Raw genomic sequence first — 22,726 nt, 5'->3', positions numbered from 1 at the left:
TAAAGTTTATGTTGTTAATAAAATCCTGGTACATTTACATAAATGACAACATTAATGTACAGTTAAAAGAGCAGGCAATATTACAGCAACAAAACAGAACCTATGCTTTTGTACAGAGAGCTGGAGCAGCTCTTTGAAAATATTTTCCAGGATACATCCTTTTGCAGTATTTTCCAAGCAGGCCAGTGATAATTCTTGAACCACCTCTATGGCTTTCAGAGAATAAATAGGGTTATTGAAGCTGGTGCTTTTTCAAAGCATGTGTATGCAAGTAAAAACAGAAAACACATATTAAAACAGAAAACTAGAGTGTGCTTACAGGCGAATTCTGATTAATAGTTTGTCCATCAATCAGATCACTGATCCTTAACTAACCAAAGCCCTTTGTTGTCACATGCAGTCTGCCTGAGATTTGAAATCCTTGGGGAAGGAGGTGGGGTTCTCAGGTTTTGACTGATTAGCTAGACATGCTGCAGTCTGCCCTTCCTTTCCCCTCCTCCATGATTCTGCTTTTCAGCTGAGGCTGGGGCCAAGCTGAGCTGCTGCCCATCACTGGATCTAGGATTTCAGTGTTCAAATTTCCAAGAAACACTGACTCTACATTGGAAGCTTTTCCTTCCCCCCTGCAGGCTGTAATGAATGGAAGCATTTCAGCCAATGCTTTCAGTATGTGCCAACACAGACCAGCAAGGAATGTTTGAAGGGTTTGTGTGTAGTGTTTTCTTTCTTTTGGGTTTTTGTTGTTTTTTGTTGTTGTTTTTTAAGATAATGGTTATACTAGGATAAGTAGAAATCACTTGCCTTCCTCAAACTTTGCTTCCAAGTCTGCTTGCAAAAAATCCCTACACCTCCAACCTGCATCCCTTCTGCAACTTTACAATACACTTTGAATTGCAAAAACACTCTGTCTCTTATGTGTATCTCCCCATTATTCAGATAAACAAAGGCTCAGAATGAGCCTGTTCTAAAATAATCTTCTCATTTGTGCCAAGGGAAATAGGGTACATTTTAGGCATTTGGGTTGAGACATCTAGCTTTAAGTCCTGTAGCCCAAATGTTTCCTATAAGTAGAGGGCAAAGCTAAAAGTTAGCATGTTCAGGCACTGTGCACTAAAAATGGTCCTCTCTGTAATGTGAGGGGAAGAAATAACCCCATTCTGCAGGTGGGGATATGGAAGCATGGTCATGACTCGCTTAAGGCCATAAGTTAAAAGTCAGGGCTGGGATAAGAACTCAGAACTACTGAGTGGACATGTTTTTCTACCACCAGAAAGAGAGAACAAAGCATCCAGGAGCTCTAAGCAAGGGGTCTAATGTCTAAGTATAACCCATATTATTGGACTAGGCCTCTTAATGCTGCAATACATTTTATTATACCACCTGGTACAGCATTAAAAAAAGACAAACATTTCCTTTCATGGCATCAGTCCTCAATCTCACAGGTGACATTCACAGGCTGTTTTTAAAAGGTGGGTTTATGTAGCAATAGAAGACATTCTAGCAAACTGTTACAGGGTAGGGGCAGGTTCTCCTGTCAAACCGGATCAAAATCATAATGCCTATTGGCAAGGGCTGGCTGAACACAGCTAAAACAGAATGAAACCTGGCTAGGTTTTCCACATTAGGTGCTACCATAAGTGAGTAATTTTAGTGTTCTATATTAGTCTCTCTCACCTCTACTCAGCTTGGGGGTTTACAAAGTGAATGCGTCTTAAGGTGCAAACATCTCTGGGAATATTATGATAGAGGGTTTTTTTGCCATATATAAAGCTGGTGTTGATTTCTATAACTAAGTAGTCTGTGTGCACCAGTCTTTGTATAGGTCCAGTCCAGTGACCTGAATGAGTAGTGGTCCATGGGATTAAAGGACTCCATATATGTAGCCTTTTACAAGTATAACAAATGTACATGTATCAGTAAGCTGGCATTTGTGGTGCGCAAATAGATGAGCTTAGATTAGCATGTTAGAAACACTCCCAGTGTTAGGCCTAGTTATGACACTTCCAAGTTCTCCATTGCCCAAGAAGCTTTTGCATTGTGCTTGTTAAAATGGCAACATGGATCTACTCTTCGGGCCAGGTTCTTCAGTTGCCACCTCTATTTTCTGTGCACACCGTACCAGTGTTGCTCTGATGCTGGGCAGCACAGAGAAAAGCCACTTCCCTTCCTTCTCAGTTAGAATAGTTACAGCATCCTAACACACACGCTCCCCAGGGAAAATTGCTGCCCTTGGGGGATCTGCTTGTAAGGGACTTTCAGCACATGCTGCTGGCTCCATAAGGTAGACAGGGAAGCCCCAGCTGCATAAGGTCCCATGCCAGTGCAGTTTGACCTGGTGCTTCTGCCACTGGTTGCTTGTCTCACACTCTGGAGGTGATGTAAATGGAATGCAGTCGGCTGGCCAGTGCTGCCTGGAGGTCCCGGAGAGGGTCCAGCCCCTGCACCTTGCTGTTTCTGCCATAGATGAGCTGTTTAAATGAGTCCTGGTCCAGCAGAGAGCTCATGTGTTTGAGGAAGAAGCCTTCACAAAACAAGGCCAGTTCAGGTGCACTGTGAATCTGTAACACACAACAGGATTCATCAGCTTTCTCCCCAAGTCCTGCAGATTCAAGCAAACTTCTGCCATTGCTACTTACAGGGTCATTTCCTTGACTGTTTCATTGAATGGGACCTGTCTGTACAGCTAGGGAAGACATGCTTTAACATTGTTGCTGATAAATGGTGATGGAGAAGGTGTCTATGCTGGTGACCCCTTTCCCTGCTCTGTATGAGCATCTGTGTCTGTGAGCGGAAAGAGGAGCTCATCCTAATATGATACCTGTCAGGGGTTAAAGTACCTTTTCATTTCTAACCCTTTGATCTCCTGCTGTTAGTGGAGCCACAGTCCAGCAATCCTTAAAGGAGAAGAGCAGCTGGTTGGCGAAATGTCCAAGGTACCCATTTTGTTGTGCAAGTGGAATCCATGCTTTGCATCATGTTAAAACAATGAGACTTGCCAGATGGTACATAGCATTAGTGGCCATGGGAATACACTGCATATGATATGAGGTTTAGTCTTGGAAGAAGGGGGTGAATAAAGTGGGCAAAATTTACTCTAATCAAATGCCTGTGAATATGTCACGTTGCTCCTTTTGGCTCTACAGCTCCTGAAGAATCTTCTTTTATTGTCCCAGTAATAACTTATCTTGTTGCCTCTCTGCCAGCATCGCTGTAACTGAGCCTGCTCTAACCCAGGGAATGAATGTGATGCCAACATTAAGAAACAAAGACCCACAAAAGTTCAGGGAACTTTAATAGCAATAGAAATATCTTTATGAAAAATGACCTAAAGTCCCACCACTACCACTGTCTTCCTTCCTTTTAATTGTTTACTTTTGGCTAGAGGGAATACAAAAAGCAGAATGGAACAAATCAGCCCAGTATCATTGCATATAATGCAGAAGGGAAACAAGTGGGAAGAAAAACAACATTGAGTGTTTAAAAGTTCGTTCTGCTGTAAGTTTCAGGGACTTTTCCCTTATCAGTCTAATCTGCTGGCTTCCAAGAATGCTGGATTGTTTTTCCATATTACTGGTAATGCAGGTTAGATCTGTTATTTTAAATATGAACTCAACGGATCACAGTTTATTGTCTTTTTCAAACTAGAACCACCTGAACTTCTGTAAATAGGAACCTGATACAGAATCTCACCATGTTGGCAAATTTAGTGTAGAGTTGGCCCACCCAGCATGTCTTATGTCCCTAGTGCATCTTCTTCCAAGTCTAATGCCCACAACAGCAGACTGCAGAAAACAGGTGAAGTATTTCAGTTCCCATGAGTGTCAGTGTAGCTTAAACATAGCCTGGCCTTACCTTTGCATATTTATAGATGTTAACAGAGTTATCCATACTGATGGTCTGGGCGCACAGGATCTCGCAGTGTCTTTGGAGGCCATCCAGTTGAAACAGGCTGGCAGCTGACAACAGCTATTGGGACAAGAAAGAAGCTACTCAAGGGAAAAGGCAAAAGGAAACCAATGACCTCTTCCTCACAGCATCTTATAACTACTTCTTTTTCAGCGGTTCCCAAACTGACAGCTTGCACACCACCAATTAAAAATGATACAGCCTTAAGGTACCACCAGCAATTTTTCCAGTTCACCCTTAAGTACCACTAGCAGATTTTTGTCATATAAAGTAATTGTAATAAATCTGTTAACTCGTACCACCGACAGGTTGTCTGCGTACCACTGGTGGTACGCGTACCACACATTGGGAACCGCTGGGTTAGGCCTTCCTGTGAGATCAACAGATACAGCACTGACTGAAGGAAGCAAAGCCTCCCTCTGTTCTTGAGTTTGTGCTCCTCCTGAAGCATCAGACAAGAGAGAGACACTTACTCCACAGTCTGTCACCTGATTTCATCTTCCTCTTGGCTGGGATGATTTAGGTGACACACTATGGAGTCTTTGTGCTAGGCTGCTGGTTTTTAATGCAGCCCAAGTGATGACTGATTAAATGATGTTGCTATTTGATGGTTTGTGTATAATATGTAGGCAGCCTAAGTGCAGTTGTGCTGTACTTCACAGAAGCAGTGCTGGAAGTGGTACTATGGTAGCAGTCCGTCTCGTATCCATGGCCTGTCGCTGTCTCTGTATCATCTTAAGTGTCAGCACTGAGCCTCACTGGCAGAGCACGGCAACTGCATCTGTTCTATGTCTGAACACTTGAGTTTGCTTAAAATATATGGATGCCAGAGGGAAATCTCTCCCTCATGTCCTGTGTTCTGTTACACATTCCAAGAGGCCTGTTTTCTAAGAGCAGGAGGGGTTCATAGACCAAGCTTCTGTCTGTGTTCATATGAGCTAAATTCCCCTCAGCTCTCACAACCACAGGATGATTTGGCGGGTGGAGGGGGGGGGCCCAACCCCAGCCGATAAACCTGACAGCACCTTGAAGACTAATTGCTTGCTGGGGAACCGTACAGGTGCTGAGTATCCCTTTAGTCTTTAGAAGTAATGCTTATGATTGATTTTCCTAACCCAAATGAAAGAACTTTTTGAAAACCATAAAAAATCATGAAAGGTTAATATGCTTTTGATTCCTAAAGAAAAATGATGGATGGTGGAGAGCTCACTGGAGATTTTTAACACAGTTGTCTGTGGGCTTAAAGCAGCCACTTCATACTGGTTTTTGTATCAGTGAGAACCTGTGTAAAAAATATCAGTAGCTGCTCTTATCTCGTAGCAATTTCTTGTCAAGCAACATTGACTTTGTGTGCTTCTTACACTAAGGGCTCATATGTTCCTGCTGGATTTTCCCTTCCAAACCTTGTCGTGCCCCAATGCATTTGGCAGAAAGTGGAAGCAAACATTCTCACCTCTAAGATATCAGCTGTGGGAATTTCCATGGATTCTGTTCCTCCATAATATAAATACTGCATCAGCATCTGAAACAGGAAGAAGGCCAGGCATGAAGCTGTTGTCACTCAGGACACAGAGGATTTTGAATACCCATGCTCCCCTTGCTGAGCAAACAGAAATCCTTGCTTCTACTTCCCATGGCACCCTGGCTCTTGGCAACAGCTCTGGCATTTTCTAACACTCCAAGTGTGCTGCTTTCCAACGCTGTTTTCTTTCTCTGGCTTTGAAAGGGCTGTGTCAAGGAGTTTAGGCCAAAGGTTCACCATGTGTCTCTGAGCAACATGAATGTCCCTGTTTAAAACACTGCGTGGGTCCTGTTTTTTGTAAAGCCTTGCAGGCTGGCCACACAAAGAGCAACCCGTCAGCTGAGCCAGTGAAAGTGTCTGCAGGCAAGCTGAGTATATGTGCGCCACGCTAAGCCTGTCGCATGTTGATGGTTTCCTTTCCCACACCAGCAGGTAACCCCAGGAGCTGGGAAGGAAAAGGATTCATATGGCTGAGAACAGATAGATAAGGTTACCCCATCTCTCTCTTCCTGCCATGCACCCCTCCCTACTGCTCATCACAGAATCAAACCATTGTCCCCTCAAACCGTTTTCCTTCCCCATAAAAAGGTAGCTAATTTTTTTTCACTTCAATGGAGATTGTGTTTGGAGTCCCATTATTCTAAGTCAGTGGTTCCCAAATTTGGTTGGGGCTGTGCACACCTTTATAACTGTGTGAAACGGCTGTAAAAGAAATTAACATTTTCCCACTACAACTACACTGTAACCTCCCTAGCAATCAGAGAGTTAAGAGCTATTCTTCCTTTCTCTTCCTTTCCATCTATTTATAATTCCCCTTTCCTAGTTCTTGTGTACCGTCTAGGAATTGGCTGCACACTCCAGCTTGGGAAACACTCCTAGATGCTGTAAAGATATGAGGGATCCCAGTGCGCCAAGTACTGTTTTTTCTATTGATACCTAGTTTTTAATTCACTGCTTCTCATTAGCCTGAGGCTCAGAGAGGCAAAGTGACTTGACCAAGATCCTTCAGTAGGGCAGTGTCAGAGCCAGGAATAAGACTACAGGTCCAGTGCTGTAACTAGTTAGCTATGCTGCCATTCTTAAATGCAGTGAAAATAACAATTTTATCAGCCCCCCAAATCACCCCAAGTTAGTGGCCACAATTCTGCACCCCCCCTTTACTAGAAAAGTCTATTTTGTTTAGAATTTGAGTCTCTCTCCCTTGAGTAGTCACTGTTTATACGTTTATACGTTTCACTGTATTTGTTTCAATCTACTGCTCCCTTCCCGAGAGGAAAACTCCTGTCTTTGCGCCCCCCGCCCGGGTTTCCTGCAGGCACCACAGCATGAAAATCACATCCAAGAACTATAAAACTTCTCTGAAAAAAGACCTTGTTTTTCCTTGGTTACAGAGACTTATTACACTTATTTTCTTCAGTGACAGACCTAAGTTGCAGAGTTTAGATGCAGACACTAAAATTGCTATTCAATAGGAATTCAAAACACAGGAAACCCAGTTCTGATAAAGGAGGAGAGACATTTTAAGTGATCAAATTACTCCCATTGGATGCACAGATACTCTGCTGATGACCATAATGCATAGAAGCATTCTGAGCGCGCGCCAAGATGAGTCCTAAACACTTTGAAAGTCTGTAGAACCATTTCACTAGCTGTTTCGTGCTTTCAAATATTCCCTATTCTGCACATTTCTTCTTAATCTGAAATGCAGATCTGGAAAGCTGGAACAACTCCTAACTATTGGATTTCACTGACCTGCTTTTAAAAAAATATATATATACCTACCCTCTTTTCATCATGAATGAATCTCCCTTAGGTCACTTAAATATGGAAATGTCAACAGAAGTAAAAGTGGAATTCTCAACTTTAAGTCTTTAAAGGGAGCTTCACAAATTTCTGATCGTCTGATTTGAATTAATATGAAGCCTGGCAGTTCTCCGGCTCTAACCAGGCTTATTTTTTTGCTTAACACAGCATGAAAATTGCGCCTGGGAACCTCCAGAACTACAAAACTCCATTCAGTACAAGACCTTGTTTGTCTTCCTCTGTGGAGGAGATCAGCTGCATAAAAGCAATCCAATTGCGCTCTTTTCAGAGCTAGGTCCAAGCTGAAAAGTTTGGATGCAGATCAGAATATGCAGAGATGTTTGAATCAGACCCTTCTCTGTAATTAGCATTTATCTCTGGCTAGAACACTGACATTCTTAACTTGACAGTAAACACCGCAGGAGATGAAAAGTAATAATAAAAAGGGTGTTTATAATCTACATACCTTGAAAATATTATACTTCATATCACTAATTTCCACTGTCTTACTGCCTTGGATGTCTTGTTCTGTTTTATTGGTCATCAGGGTCTTAAACCTGAGAGAATGGAGGCAAACATTTGTTTTAATACATTTTTATTGCTCCACATCCCTGTGGTTTAGATCAGCTGTCAGGAGGTAAAGCAAAAACGGATATGAATTAAAACCATCTGATTTATCCTTATATTTTCAAAACAATGAATGCATTTCCAACATCTGAGGGCTTTTTTACATGTGCAAGTGCTGCACTTTGAAAAGCGCCCAGCGCTGCAATGCCAGTAGTCACATAAGTGGTGAAACGTGCGTCAGTACACAGAAAATGGCAGCGGTGTGCTTTTGAACTAAAGCACCTTGGAGGTGCTTTAGTTCAAAAGTGCACCGCTGCCATTTTCTGTGCTCTGACATGCATTTCACCACTTATACAACTGCACGCGGCACAGCACAGTGCATGTCAGCTTGCGTGTGGCGCAAAATCGATTAATCCAAAGTGGCAGATCTCCAGGAGGTTGCGAGACAGAAAGGTATTCCCCCAGAGAGCTCATGAGGACATTTATGACAGCTCAATCTTAGAAAGCCACAGTCTGACCCTTGCCTGTATTATTCCAGTTTAAAACTGCTGAAGCACCACTTAAAATCAATGGCATTTAGACTTATTGAAAACGAGTAAGCAGGAGGTGAATCAGGCCCCTTGATCCTGTACACTACACCAGTGTATATCAAAGCAACTCACTTACAAAACGATTGGACATTGGAGAATATTTTGTAAAAATCTAGGCATGGAGTACTAAGGGGACAGATTTGTTATTCCTCTTTGCACTGCAGCAAAGGGGCCACATTCTGGCTGCGATTCCTTTGAAATTTTCTAGGGAGCTCCGAGGAGGAGCATAGCACTGATGCTAGCTCCATGCTCATAGCATTCTCACCACAGCCATCCAGCAGTGCTTAACTAACTGGCAGTTCTTCGGTGAAAGTTGCCAGCCAGTTGCACTTCCTCAGGTTGCTCTAATCCGCACTGGGGCTGGGGAGAAAAATCTCTAATGCTGCAAAGAATCTGGTACTAAGAATCTTGTGTCTTGAACATGCAAACCCTAATCCACAAAGTTAGTCCCTACTCATCCTGGCAGCCCCACTTGCAGCTACTGGTGATTAAGGCCTGGTCATGTGAGTAAGGGACTACAGGACAGGTCCCTCCGTTACCCATCCATACTTATCTGTGAGCAACACAGCTGCAGGGAGTACATATAGTTCATGGAGAATGACTCTTACCTGTTGGAAGCAGTAACCAGTAGAACTTTATGTGCATAAAACAGTTTTCCTTCCACTAGAAACGTTACATCAGACATTTCCTTATTGTTTAGAAAGTGAGGATCTGTTGGAAAAAGAGGAGGGGGATGGGGTAAGAATTAGAAAAAGTGTGTGATGTCAAAAAGAAAAACCACCAGGGACAAAATCTAAAAACAGGTCATGATCATCTCACCTAACCGTGCCGGCAGTGTCTTTCGGATTTCAGGAATGCTGGGGATAGGACCACTCCCATAGCAGTGGACAAAGATGGTGGCAAGCTGCTGGTTGATCGAATCGTTCTGCAAGGAAGACAAAATACATACCATTCGTGCTTCAGGATAAGCAGATCCCACGGGATTGCTGCTTGCAGCATGAGACAATCTTTCCTTGATGCCCTTACTAGTTGTAGAGAATGTTTTGTCTAAAAGGGAACCTAAGCACAAGGTGAATTTCACCCTGACTGACTGACCTCAGCAGCAGTTTCTAGCAAACATCTGCCACGGAGAAAGATTTAATCACTTGATCCTTCACTCCTTACCCAGCAAGCGCTCCTAACTCCAGTACAATCAAGCCAACAGTCTCTATTTAACCATCTGGAAACACAATTCCTAGCACATCTGTTTGTTTCTTGGACTTTTGAAGCTCAAACTTGAATTAAATTTTAGCTGCTCAGTGCAGTGATATAGGCCTGGCCATGCACCCGTTGATTTCAACAGGAGCAACAGCAGTCCAATTTTTCATTAAAAGAAGGAACCGAAGGACACTCTGTTACTGAACAACAATAGTATTTATAAAATTCTAAGGTAGTAGATAAGAGCCCGTGTTCCTCAGCATTTTCAGGTAATCCTTTCCTTTACAGTGAACCCACTTAATCCTAAAAGCCAATCACTAAATTGGGGTTTAAAGCATGATTGCCATTTCCATTCAAATGAGTGCCTTTGCTATAGAGGAAGCATGTATATATAATCCCTGTTGTCTTGATCCGTGGTCATTCAGTATTATAGAAGCTTGGGTAAACACAGCCGGGGCTCTCTTTACATCCATAATTCATAGGGGCTCTCACAGAGATTTACATTGGTTCTGGTTGTGCAAACAGTAGTAGAATAATTGCAAAACTCTTGGCTCCAATGATTTGAACTTCATATTCAGAAAAGAAAAATGATTACCTTGCTGGTTTTGAGGATATCAAACATGAGCTGCAGCCCTTCGTTAACCAACTCTTCATTATAGTCTTCTTCCTTAATAGTGACAAACTCCCGTAAGAGGGTCTGCACAACTGAATAGCGAGACTGGTAAAAGGTCGTCCGTAATGATTCAATCCATACATGGAGCTTCCATGGGATTCCTGTAGCCGAACACAAACACCAAACAGAGAGTGTAATTTAAGTGCTGAAAGATCTGCGAGTGGATATTTCCTTCCCTAATGGTAGTCATTATCAGCTGCACCTTTTACATACTGCAACCAGTTTAGCTCTATAATACACATGGCTGGCAGATACATTTCTAAAGATGGGGAAACACAGTTAAAAAAAAAAAAAAGTAGTGTCTTGAAATACCCAAGGCCACAGAGAGAATCGGTGTAGAACTGAAGATTAAACCTTGGGAATTCCTGGTTCTTATCAATTCAACTGTATTTTTTACCATTCTTTTTATGCCTTGTTTTTATCCGCTTTCAGAGCAACAATATCAAATCAAAGTAACTTCTGAAACTTAACTGTATCATTACAGCATATTCAAGAGCCAATCCTATATAATAACGTCACTGCAAGACCTTTAATTCAGTAAGACAGTTCTTTTGTTCGGATAAGCTAAAAAAACACATTTCAAAGTCATCACTCTCCTACCTTAAAGGCAGAGGAATGGGTGCAATTGACTTTGATTGGGTCCATCTTTAAAAGCCTGACCTGGGGCATTTCAAACAGAGCCAGATTTTTCAGAGTGTCTGGACACCCTGCACACCGCTGGACTTCAAACAGAAAGCTCGGCAGCTCTGATCCTTGGGCCCCTGGCAACTCCAGATGGACAGCCAGGAACTGGGACCTGCTAGATCAGTGAGCTTTTGTGAAAACGTGGCTGTCAGTGACCAATAAGAGGTTTTCTATTTAAATTAGGCTATTTTGAACCTAAAACTTGTGGCAGCTCCGAAACTGGTGGTACCAGTCTTCCAATTAATACGTGGTCTCTGTACTGGCTGTGAGACAAGCTATTAGGCTTCCTTAACCTTTGGGGTTCTTTGAACCTGTGGTAAAGAACTTGCCTTACCGAGTGCCCTGAGCTCCATGGTGATGTCGACGTAGCCGTGTTCGGCACTGTAATACATGGCCTCCTGCAGGGCCTTCATCCTGGTCTTACAGAGTCTGACCTGCCCCTCATTGGAGCTGCCTTGACTGGAGGTGTCACTTTCCACGCCCTCCGCCAAAATTTCTTCCAGCGAGAGCACATCTCCCTTCAGTTGCTGGGGCTGGGTCAGGAGTTTGCGGAGCACATTTCTGCACAGAAAGAAGCAGTAGTATTGACCCTTAACAAACAACTAACAAGCCAGGCTGAGGCATGGCGATCTGGGCTCCAAAAAAAAAAAAAAAAAAAAGGCTTAGTAAGTCATTTATTTCCAGAAACAAACTCTCCCTTTTCCCTGAGAGAGAGATTTGGTTCTCTCTCAGATCTGGTGTCTCTAATGACTGGGTCTTCAAACACTAACATACTGGTTTGTGTCCAGTTCCTCTGTCAGAAAACCTAAGCCATGAATATGGCTTTGTGCCATTAAATAGTGTGAGACTTATGGTATTTGAGTCCCCCCCACTCCCAACAACAGCGCTAGGCTTTACAGCATCCACCAGGATCCTCTTTGGAATACCTCCCTATAGACATGAGGAGCAAGGGAGGACAGAGATGTGTTATCCCAGGTCATCGTGCCAACAGTCAGGTCCTGCACTGACCTGCCACTAGCTGGTGCTCTCTGTGCATAGACAACAAAGTTTGACTTTTTCTGCCTGAATAGATCCTGCTTAATTTCATGCCTTAGGATTACCCTGTCTCACAAATATCCAGAAATGGGCCATTTAACTTTTCTGTTTGCACAGTCAGATGATACTGCAGAAAGAAGGGGATAAAAACCAGTCCCAAAACAAATTGACAAGTGCAGTGCTTCTCAGTAGAGAAGAGCACTGTGAAGTTCCATATCTGCTGTCTCTTGGGTAATGTTTGTATTAACACAATTTGCTCTGGGGGGAGGTCTAATGTACCTGATCGGGCAGGAGAATGTGTACCTCCGGAGGTACGTTAGGCCTTACCTTGGTGCTAAGGCCTAATGCAGACATATGGCACCAATGTAAAGCAGGGTTGATGCAGGGTGACTTAATTTCGTAAGTAACCAGTGTTGTGCTGCGTGGGTGTAAGCTTCACTGGCCATCGCTGCAGCCCATCTACATTAGGGGTTTGAACTGTTGTAACTACATTGGTGTGGTTAAACCAATGCTAATTTCCCTAATGGAGACAAGGCTGAAAGGGCTTGCAGATCAGTTTACAAGCAATAAGATGTTATTTCTAAGTAACAACCCTCCAAGCTCAGTCTGGGATGGAAATGCCAAACTGGCTTTTCACTGACTTACAAAACATCACAGGCAATAGAAGTTCCCCAGGCTGATGGTTACCTTTGAAGCCCCCTTGTGATTCAATCCTGCCTCGAGACACATCCATCTGACCTGCTCTCCTCAGAAGTTTGCCCTGCAGTTCCAACTTAATTAGCAATTCCATTGATGCATGACCCAGAGCAAAACCCAGCTCACTCTAAGCTTAGCTGTGCTGGCTCTGCAGTGCAAACAAGCAGAAAAATCTTATTTGCTGACTTTTGTGGCTAAAATAGAAGAGGCAGATCCTATTCCACCTGGTAGGCAAAGTGGATTTAAGTGGTGTCACGTGCCCCTATTTGACCCTGCTCAGGGCCCTGAAAAACAGTGAAGGTGGATGGGTCTCTCTGCTGCTCTTTGATTCTTGGTGACTCAGGGCCTTGTTACACAGTAATTTTGGGTGACTCCTGGAATTCTTAACCTGTGGACTGCCCGCACATTAACACCTGAAACTGGTTTTAAGCACTCCTTTGGTGGCTCAAAGATCTGCCACTCCAGGGCTGGATCATCTCTGATCCCTGTATTCAGCCTGTGTTACAGTAAGATGTAGCCACTGTAGGCCAGAGGTTCCCAACCCCGGGGCTGCTGCCTGATACCAGGCCGCAAAGGGTTGGCTGCCAGTCCACAGGTGGGTTGGCTGCCAGACCGGAAGTCCAGAAGTGACTGGCATACTGCAGACTGGCAACCAACCCTTTCTTTATATTCGGCATACGTGGTGGAAGTTTTTTATACTCATATATGTTATGTGGTGGAAGTGACCGGCATACTGCGGACCGACAACCAACCCTTTTTTTATACTGAGTATAAAAAAAGGTTGGCTGCCAGTCCACAGTATACTGGTTACTTCCAGTCTGCAGTATGCTGGTCTGCAGTTTGCCGGTCCACAGTCTAAAAAGGTTGGGAACCAATGCTCTAGGCTACACCTTAATGTAAACACTCTGCCTGCTCCCCCTTTCTCCTGCCGGATCAGACCCACTGCCCCCACCCCACCCCACCCCTCCCCAGAACCCTAGATCCCCACTCACTGCTCCCTGCACCCCTTGCTTACTTGTGTACTTATGGCTGCCCATGCTGGTTGTCTCAGGGTAGCAGGTAGGGCTCAGCCAGGGGAAGAGCAGCAGCAGCAGGGTAATGGCGATGATGGCCAGGCAGGCAGATTAACCCTTCCCTGCCTGCTCCCCTGGGACAGACAGTGAGGGCAGCCACAAGTTAAGTGGGGTGGGGCAGGAGGGGAGAAGCCCCAGGGATGGGGGAGCAGGAGGGAAGCCTGGCATGGGAGGAGGGAGGGATTCTTACTTTTCAGTCCTCCAGGCCCCTGCTGGCCTGAACATCTGACTGCTCCAGACTTGAGCTAATACTAAAACTGATCAACATTTGTGCGGCTCACAGTGTAAGGTGTAACAGGGCCCTCAGTCTTAAGATGAAAATAATTGTGCGTTATAAAAGCAGGCGTGTTAGTGTTTTTCAGGGTGGAATAGGAGGATCACACTTAGATGCCTAAATTCAGCTAGGTGCCTAGTAGAATCTGGCCCTAATTCTACAAATGCAAAAGGACCACATAGAAGGCACAAATCCCAGTCATTTTACCATAAGGATTATAGAAATCATAGAGAAGTGGGTCTGGAAGGTACTGCAAGAGGTCATCTAGTCCAACACTGCCTGAGGCAGGATCAGTCTTTCAGATACTTTGTATTGTACCCCTTCAAAAACAAAGGAAGGGACCATGCACACTAGAATCAGAGCAGTGCCAGGACACTCCATTGCATTTCAAAGGTGGCTCTTGCCAGAAAGGTGCTAACACCATTTCCTAGACCAGAGCAGATTGGGATTTTTGGTCAGAGAACTGTTGCAAAGCTATGCTACAGATTTGGTATGGTGGGAGTAGCTTAACAGCACTGTTCTCCAGTAAAAACAAAACAACCACATCTTCAGTGAACTTTTACAGTAAACATATTTAAAATGCATCACACATAAGGTTTTTTAATCAAGGCTGAGCATGGACAGAGGTTTACCTGTGCCCATGGGCAGCCGAGTGGCTAAAGCAGTTCATGTCTTCATGAAGTGATGAGGACATCCCATTGACTTCCAGCATACTCAAGAGGGGATCTGCACCCCTGCTCAGTAACAAACTGACCAGTTCATAGTTCCCTAGGGAAGGAATCAAGAAAAACAGTGATGATAATTCCATTTGAGGAGAATTCTTTAAAAAGCCTAATATATAAATGCTGTCAACCTGTTCATGTTGGATACTCCTGTAGCAAACTCCTGCTGAGGATCTTAAAGTATTCCATAAACATTCATTCGACTTCACAGCACCCCCAAGAGATAGGTAAAAGATCCCCACTTGCACATGGTAGAAACTAATACAGAAAGAAGCTGTTCAGTGCCACACAACTAGGTAGACATAGATTTGAGAAGAGAACCCAGGAGTTGAGGAGGCATGTCTCCTCTCCCATTCTGTATATATAAATAACTGGTACATACTGAAACTTTAAAAACCATCAAATTTCCCTAATGTACTATATATATCACCCTGAAATCAGACTAGTTACTGGCAGATGTACATGCATCTGGTTTCAATAGGGCCAGATTCTCAGCTGAGTTTATCTCCTGCTGAGTACAGCTAAAAGGAATGGCCAAAAGGCAGCCTTGTGGCTGCCCTCAGCCCAGGAATCATCTTGTAGCCAAATACAGCTGGAGCAATATGCACTGATGGGCCATGTCCTTTGTCTGCCCCATTCAGCAGAGGTTGGAGAGAATGGTGGTGGGGAGCCAGCTACAACGTATTGCGTGGAGACTACATGTTTATACCCCTGGGGTGGCACAAAAGAAGTGGAGCAGGCCAGAGAATCCACACCATGGTAGTTAGGCTCTACCATACACCAATTATGACACAAAAGGGAGAAAGAAAACTCAAATGTTAGAATATATGTGGTGGAAAGTGATGATGATGATGATACTGAAACTAATATAAGCTTGCTTGTAGTTGAGACAAAGCTGTGGCATGGCACCTGGATGGGTAATATCTTCAGAATTCTATTCTTTTGACAACAAATAAGATAAAAGAAATTTCTTCATATAACTGAGGGAAAAACTGCTTTGAGAGAGAAAGAGAGGACTTGCACATCAACTGTTTTGGTTCTTCTATTATGACTGGATGCTCCTGAATGAAACAGCTGTAAACAGTTTTGCTGGGATATTTTATTCGGGCATAACTTAATACCAATATAAATTATTAATATAAAATTTAAATATATTAATATCAATATAAATGCTAGGTCTATCCCTATTTTTTTTTCAGCAGTGGGAATCTAGAGTCGGTGAAACATACCCAAGATAAGTGGCTGTGTTAAGATTCATGACAATACTATGTGAATCCTTTAAAAGATTAGAGGGTATCTCAGTCCTTTTCCTTGGCTTCCCTGTTGAGGCCAATGCCAGGAGGTGAGAATTGGTGCCAGCTGCATATGTGGTCATTTGTCCAGTAGCCAAAAATTCATCAGCTCCTTCCATATGGTAACAGCTCGTGGTCCCTGCTAACCCGGGCTGAATGCCCACATGTTATTTAGGCATGAAAATATGCTGTCCTTTATTATGCCACCCCATGAGCTATTGAGTCCCGCACCCACCCAAAATCTCCACTTTTTGTGTTGAAGACCAGTGCACAGTTTAGATCCTGACGGCCTATATCCAGGCTTCTGCCATGGGCTCAAGAGACAGACAGAGGAGGGGGCAAGGAGAGAGAGAGTGTAAGCGTTGTATATGACTCACCTGCAGCTGAAGCTAGTTGAAGTGGGGTCTCGGCATAGTTGTCCTCTCCACTATTAACAGCAGAGCCCTCAACATGAGCCCCAGCATCCAACAGCAGCTGCAAAAGGCAAAGCAGAAACCAGTACCTCAGAACAAAGCAATTCACAAAGTCACAACAGAAGAGCCTCTGTACTGGAAAGAAAACCCATTAGGTCCATAGCACAGCAGAAAAGGACACAAAGAGAGCTTAGCAATAGCTAAAGTAGCTATCATAAGGCAAACCCATTTCTCATATTCATCCCTTTGTCATTTAAGTGTGACTAAAACCTAGAGACTTAATAGCTAACATCTCTTTAGGGCAGAGCTTTCCAAACTGTGTGCTGCGACACATTAGTGTGTCGGCGGCAGTGTGTAGGTGTGTCGCGCGAAATGCAGAAAATTTTGCGGAAGGGCACCGCGGAGCTCCCTTACTCGCGTCTGCTTCCCTTGGCCCCTCCCCCGGAACTGAATTACTGTGTCGCGAAATGATGCATGTCTAAAAAGTGTGTCACCAACATGAAAAGTTTGGAAAGCTTTGCTTTAGGGATTTATTTCTTCCTATTGCTTAACTGTACTTTATTGATAGTGAATTAAGTTGCGTTGACAAGTGCCAGACTGACAGCCCAGAGACCAAAGTCTATTTATTTTATAGCTGGGATGATCGCATTCTCACTAATCTGATTTCCAGACTCCAAAGACTTCTGTCATCAGAACTGCCCCATAGTCCCTGAGAAAAGTGAAAGTCCATCTCATTTAGTTCCATGCTGGAGAAGGTTGCCTAAGGGAATTAGCTCCAGAGTCCCGAGACAGGTACCTCCCAACTCTTCAGACCCCATGGATTCTGGATAAGGGGCCTTTCTGGCTTTCAGAGCATGCACAACTGCATCTTTCCTTTTCCTAGGGAGTTCACTCCTATCCACCCTAGGGAAAGCACTTAGCAGATTTTCTGGCAGTAAGCTGGTGCTAACGGGCTATGCCAAAGAGGGGACTATATCCTTTTGAATACCTTAGGTACCATAGACCACTTTCCCAGCAACACACTCCTAGCCACCATGGACGTTATCAGCCTATACACCAACATCCCACACCAGGATGGCATCCATGCCTGCCTTACATATCTACAGGAACAAGATTACAACCCAGAATACAGACCCAAAGATATCACTGAGCTTATACACTTCATCCTCACACACACAACAATTTCACTTTTAATAATCAACACTTCCTCCAGATGATGGGAACAGCTATGGGCACTAAAATGGCCCCACAGTATGCCAACCTTTTTATGAGCCACCTGGAAGATGACTTCCTCAAGAACTGCACCATCAAACCCTTGCTGTACTTACGATATATCGATGACATCTTCATCATTTGGAGTGAGAACCTGGAATCTCTAATTGAGTTCCACCAGAAATTCAACAGTCACCATCCCTCCATCCGACTTTCTTTAGAATACTCCAACACCAACATCCCCCTTTTAGACACAAGGATCAGTATCCAGAAGGGTAAAATACAGACCACAGTATACAAGAAACCCACAGACCAACATACATAATCTGCACAGAACCAGCAATCACCCAAAACACACCAAAAAAGCTGTGATATACAGCCAAGCCCTCAGATACCACCGCATCTGTACTGAAGAGAACACCCGGGATCGCCACCTCACCAATCTTAAAAAGGCTTTCACCCAACAAGGACACTCCTCCAGAGAGGTAGATCAATCCTCCAAAAATTGCAACCCATATTAGAAAAAGACCCTATTCTTAAAAAGATCTTCCCAGAGCCACCCATCCTAGCCTTCAGACAAGCACCGAACCTCGCTAACCTCATCACCAGAAGCAAACTTCCTCAAGCCCAGAACACACCAAAAGGATCCAGACCGTGCCAGGACAAGAAATGCAAAGCCTGCCCCCACATCTCCACCACCTCCACTATTACTACACCCCACAACAGAGCCATCAGCATCCCAGGATCTTACAGCTGCACCTCCAAGAATGTAGTATACCTCATCCAATGTACCAAATGCCCTGATGGAAGATATGTAGGAGAGACCAAACAACAACTGCGCACCAGAATGAACGCACACCGGAAATCCATCAAAGACAGAAACACCCAATTACCGGTGGGGGCACATTTCTCACAGGAGGGCCACTCTCTCTCCAATCTCTCAGTCCTGATCCTCAAGGGAAATTTACGCAACACATCCCAGAGACGAGCCTAAGAGCTCCATTTCATCAACCTGCTGGATACTAGAGATCAGGGACTAAACGTAGACATTGGATTTTTGATACATTACAATCTGCCTGGCAACTGACTCCCCAGCCCAGCCCCTGGCTTCTTTACTTTTCATTCCATCCAGGAAGAGCACACACCAACTGCTGCAGCTTCCTGAGCCTGATGAAGGGTTTTTGAACCCGAAAGCTTGCTTAATAACTATTCTCCAACCATTTGGGTTGGTCTAATAAAAGATATCAAATTCACCCAAGGAACCTTGTCTGCCTTAGGTACCAAAATATATTAATCAAGTGCAAACAGACAATTAAATGGAGCGAGGTCAGACTGGCAGGAATCCTTCTTTTATAAATGCTGCAAAACAGGCACCGTCAGGTGTCTTTCCAGCCAAGGAGAGGTACCCAACTGACTATGCATACACGCAACAACTTCTGAGACAAGCTGCGCTCCTCTACAGGTTAGAATAAGAACCATCCAGCTATAGACGTCCTAGCGTCTGTACTGCTGGCAGCCGACAGAGCTCTGCCCACTGAGCAGAAGAATCTGGGTTCTATTCTGCTTGATACTATGCACTTTGGAATATCCACATTATGCTAGAGTAACAGTGCTCAGTATTGGCACAGATTGGACACACAATGACTGGGCCTGATAAGTCACATTTAGCTTTTCATCATAAATACTGGTGGTGACTTTTTCCATGTATTAGTCTATTTCTCTCTCGAGTTGTGAGATAAACCTGGTAAATGCCTAGCTATGGATTTTAGTGGGCAAGGTAATTCAATTGGGTTCACCAAGTTCAGGGAGAGTGGAACTATGACCCTTTTACTAGTAACCATTAAAGAGAAGGTTTTGACTTCAGTATGAAAAGTTTAAACACTAAAACCAAAACATTGAAGTGAATAAGCTCTTCTTGTGGGGAACATAATACAACCCAGGGGAAAAGAGAAGGAGATTCAGTCCAAGGGGCCCTGTTGATGTAATTCTCAGCAGTGTCTCCTGAGAGAATCACATTTATCATCTCATGTGTAAATTAAGGTTGCCCAACCTTTGCAATACCAAAGTGTGAGCTGGCAACTTGCCAGAATATGAGAGTGGGATCTAATTTGCATAAGTATTTGCATGCATTTGTAAATCAAAAATGAATGCACGCAACCCACATTTGCTTGCAGTTGTATCTTCGTTGAGAGCTGAATAGAAATTACTGCTTCACTAGCAACCGAAAAGCTGTTGTTATCAGCTTTGAACTTATTCTGAATTAGAGAGAGAGAAAGCGGCTACATTTCAGGGCTCCATTCAGCAACCCTAAACCCCAATTCTGCATGCCTCTTTAAACACATCAGCTGGAAAGGAGTGTGTGAAGGGCTTTGCCAGAAGCTCCTGATAGACCAGTGAGCACAGGAGTGACTGAAAGTTACTCTCATTGGTCATTTTGGGTCTGACCATGCAACTTGAAGGGACTGTATAAGGACTGAGGGACCTCTGCCTCTCCCAGGAGCAGGTTCCCTGGGAGGAGTGGACAGGGGCTCAAATCTAACATGTTCAAGAAACATCCTGACTAAGTGATATATATACACTTGCAAACGCTTCTCTGGTAAGAATATTCACCAGCCCCATGCTTAGAGGCCAGTTCAGAAAGTTTTGAGACAAAAAAACTGGCTTAAGAAATTCATATTAAAGTGAAAAAAATAAGAATTTGTAACATGTTTAATTATCAAAGCCCTTCCAGAGATCTTCAGATCCACACAGCCCACTGTGAGGAAGGTAATTTGCATTCTCAGTTTACAGCTATTTATTGGTTTTAGAAGTCTTGTCCAAATCCACTGTCAGTGTCCAAACCAAATTTTATAAGCCACAAGAGTGTGGGTCTGTCCTATGCTCAGAGTATTATGCCATATCCCAGTCTTTCACTGTCTATTTTTGGAGATTCCTGACAACCATGAATCTCCTCTGCTTACCTGAACTACAGAGATGTGTCCATGTAGTACAGCAAAGGTAAGCGCAGTCCAGTGCCGGCTGTCAGGATGGACTGAAGGATATCGGGGAGAGCTACTAGGGACCTGGGGAAAAAAAAAAGGGCAGTTATGAACTGTTGCAATCCCTGTCCCTGTCCCATAATTATTAGATTCTCCTGTAACTTTCCCTGGTAAATGACAGCCCCTGGGAGTGACAGGCTGACACCATTCACAGAGCACCGCCAGTACTAATCATTGGATTCCATCCCCTGGGCTTCTCTAATGGGCCGACTGGTTTCCTTTAGTGGCAGCTCTTTCAGAAGGGAGGCCCTTTTACTCCCTCTGTCCCCATTACCTTTGCCAATGTCAATCAATATTTAAGGCCTTGAGTGCTCAAAGAGGCTTTAAGCTTTATTTCTCTCAAGTCCTTGAAACAATGGCTTCTGAAAAGAAAGCCTTTCTTTGAATCTGTTGTACAAGCTCTGGAAGCAGAAGTCTTCAGTTGCTAGGAGAGATTTCATAACCGCTCTCGCAGAGCCTCATGCATTTTTCTTGGGTTTGGCTTTTACTTACTGGTATGTCCAAATTTGCTCCAGCATCTATCAGCATCTGGACCATGGCTTCATCTCCAGCAGCACAGGCATACATTAGTGGGGTCATTCCCTTCAGTAAGGAGACAAAGAGTTAGCTTTTATCTCTACATCTAACAGAACGAACTCCATTTGCCATTGATGCTTTGAGTTTAGATTTTATTTGAATGAATTTGTCCCTGCAATATGTGTGCATGCATGCAGCATACCTATACACACAATTTGTGTGATTTCTGTGTCTTGAAGGAAAATCCAGTCACTGAAATGAGAAAGTGATATGCCCTAATACAGTGGTTCTCAATCTTTTTGGACTCAAGGCATCCCTCACTGGACTCAATGGACCTCTCCATCACTTTGGTGAATTGAGTGGTACCTACTTTCAAAAACTAATTTATAGATTAAAGTGCTTATTTCCTTGCAGAGGAGCCTGGCAGTGGGGATAGGGGATCATTCAGGCAGGGAAAAGTCTAAGCCTGCATTTATCTGCTTGACTTATCTGCAAATTGCCAAACACCTCATTTATCCCATCATACCTCAGGGCACCCTTCAAAAGATCTGGACACATCCCAGGGTGCCCCAGGACCCTGGCTGAGAATCACTGCCCTAAGATGTGGGGTTAAAGTGTTTTACTTGCTGGTTAGAGTATAAGACCAAATAAACACGAGAAGAACTTGCAATAGTTTTCAAAGAATCATTTAAAAATCTTAATCTTTGTAACGTCCACAAGCCTGGAGCCTTAATTTAGAGATAGGCCCAGTCCTGAGGTACAGAAAAGACTCATACTGGTACGAGTCTTTCACTGTCTGATAGTTTGTGGATACTTGATGGCCAGATGCTCAAAAAGCAGAAATTAATACAAATAAACACAGATGAGTTTACTTGGCAAATGCTGAGTATGCTGCTATAGTGCTGTTTGTTAACGCAAACAGTGACAGGATAGTCCTACTCCATAAATCTGTCTCCCACATTTTTTCTCTGTTTAAACAGTAAACCGTGAATAGTCAGAGATTAATTATGAGAGAGATGGGCTCTATATACTAGTATAAAAAGATCACTCCAGGAATAGCCAAGCCCAGGAGTGAAATAGTCAAAATGTTTCCATGATGAATTGCCTTGTGCTCGCATCTCAGATTTGCTCCCCTTTTTCATACTGTTTTTTTTTAAAGATTGAATTTTTCACGGGTAGCATTTCTGCCACTAAGTGTAGATACTCTAGGCTCATCATTAGAAACAGACCTAATTCATATCTCAAACTGGTACCCCAGATAGCGATTTTAGATCTGCCTGAGCTTTTTTCTGAGAAACTCAGGCTGCTCGAATGCGACGGAGCAGACTCGATGTAGTGTTCGAATTATAACGCTCCAGCATCGCTGGGGCTAGATAAAGCATCCTGTGGCCATTTTTAAATGCACAGAGGCTTAACACACATGACGGTGAAACATTTTAATTAGAGCGGCTGTCCAGAAACCACACTAATTAAATTGCGCCCCTCCCTTTCCCATGCCCTTGAGCACATGTAT

The 22,726-nt window shown here is 43.7% G+C and overlaps 1 protein-coding gene across 1 annotated transcript in view; it reads right to left on the bottom strand.

The window, feature by feature from the left end:
• Positions 1-22,726, bottom strand: part of ABTB2 (ankyrin repeat and BTB domain containing 2) — a 199,749-nt gene continuing 177,023 nt past the window's right edge. Inside the window, exons 6-17 of the mRNA XM_006014664.3 lie at positions 21,190-21,279; positions 20,620-20,721; positions 16,412-16,508; positions 14,653-14,788; positions 11,277-11,503; positions 10,181-10,359; positions 9,208-9,313; positions 8,997-9,099; positions 7,698-7,788; positions 5,360-5,428; positions 3,853-3,966; positions 1-2,558 (exon numbers count right to left, since the gene is read on the bottom strand). Of these exons, the coding sequence (XP_006014726.1) occupies positions 2,361-2,558; positions 3,853-3,966; positions 5,360-5,428; positions 7,698-7,788; positions 8,997-9,099; positions 9,208-9,313; positions 10,181-10,359; positions 11,277-11,503; positions 14,653-14,788; positions 16,412-16,508; positions 20,620-20,721; positions 21,190-21,279 (1,512 nt within the window). The 3' untranslated portion in view covers positions 1-2,360. The remainder of the gene's footprint in view (positions 2,559-3,852; positions 3,967-5,359; positions 5,429-7,697; positions 7,789-8,996; positions 9,100-9,207; positions 9,314-10,180; positions 10,360-11,276; positions 11,504-14,652; positions 14,789-16,411; positions 16,509-20,619; positions 20,722-21,189; positions 21,280-22,726) is intronic.

This window comes from Alligator sinensis, unplaced genomic scaffold, assembly GCF_000455745.1.
Source record: "Alligator sinensis unplaced genomic scaffold, ASM45574v1 scaffold442_1, whole genome shotgun sequence".
Taxonomy (NCBI): Eukaryota; Metazoa; Chordata; order Crocodylia; family Alligatoridae; genus Alligator; species Alligator sinensis.
The sequence above is the reverse complement of the archived record's forward strand: the minus strand, read 5'-3'. Positions and strand labels throughout refer to the sequence as shown.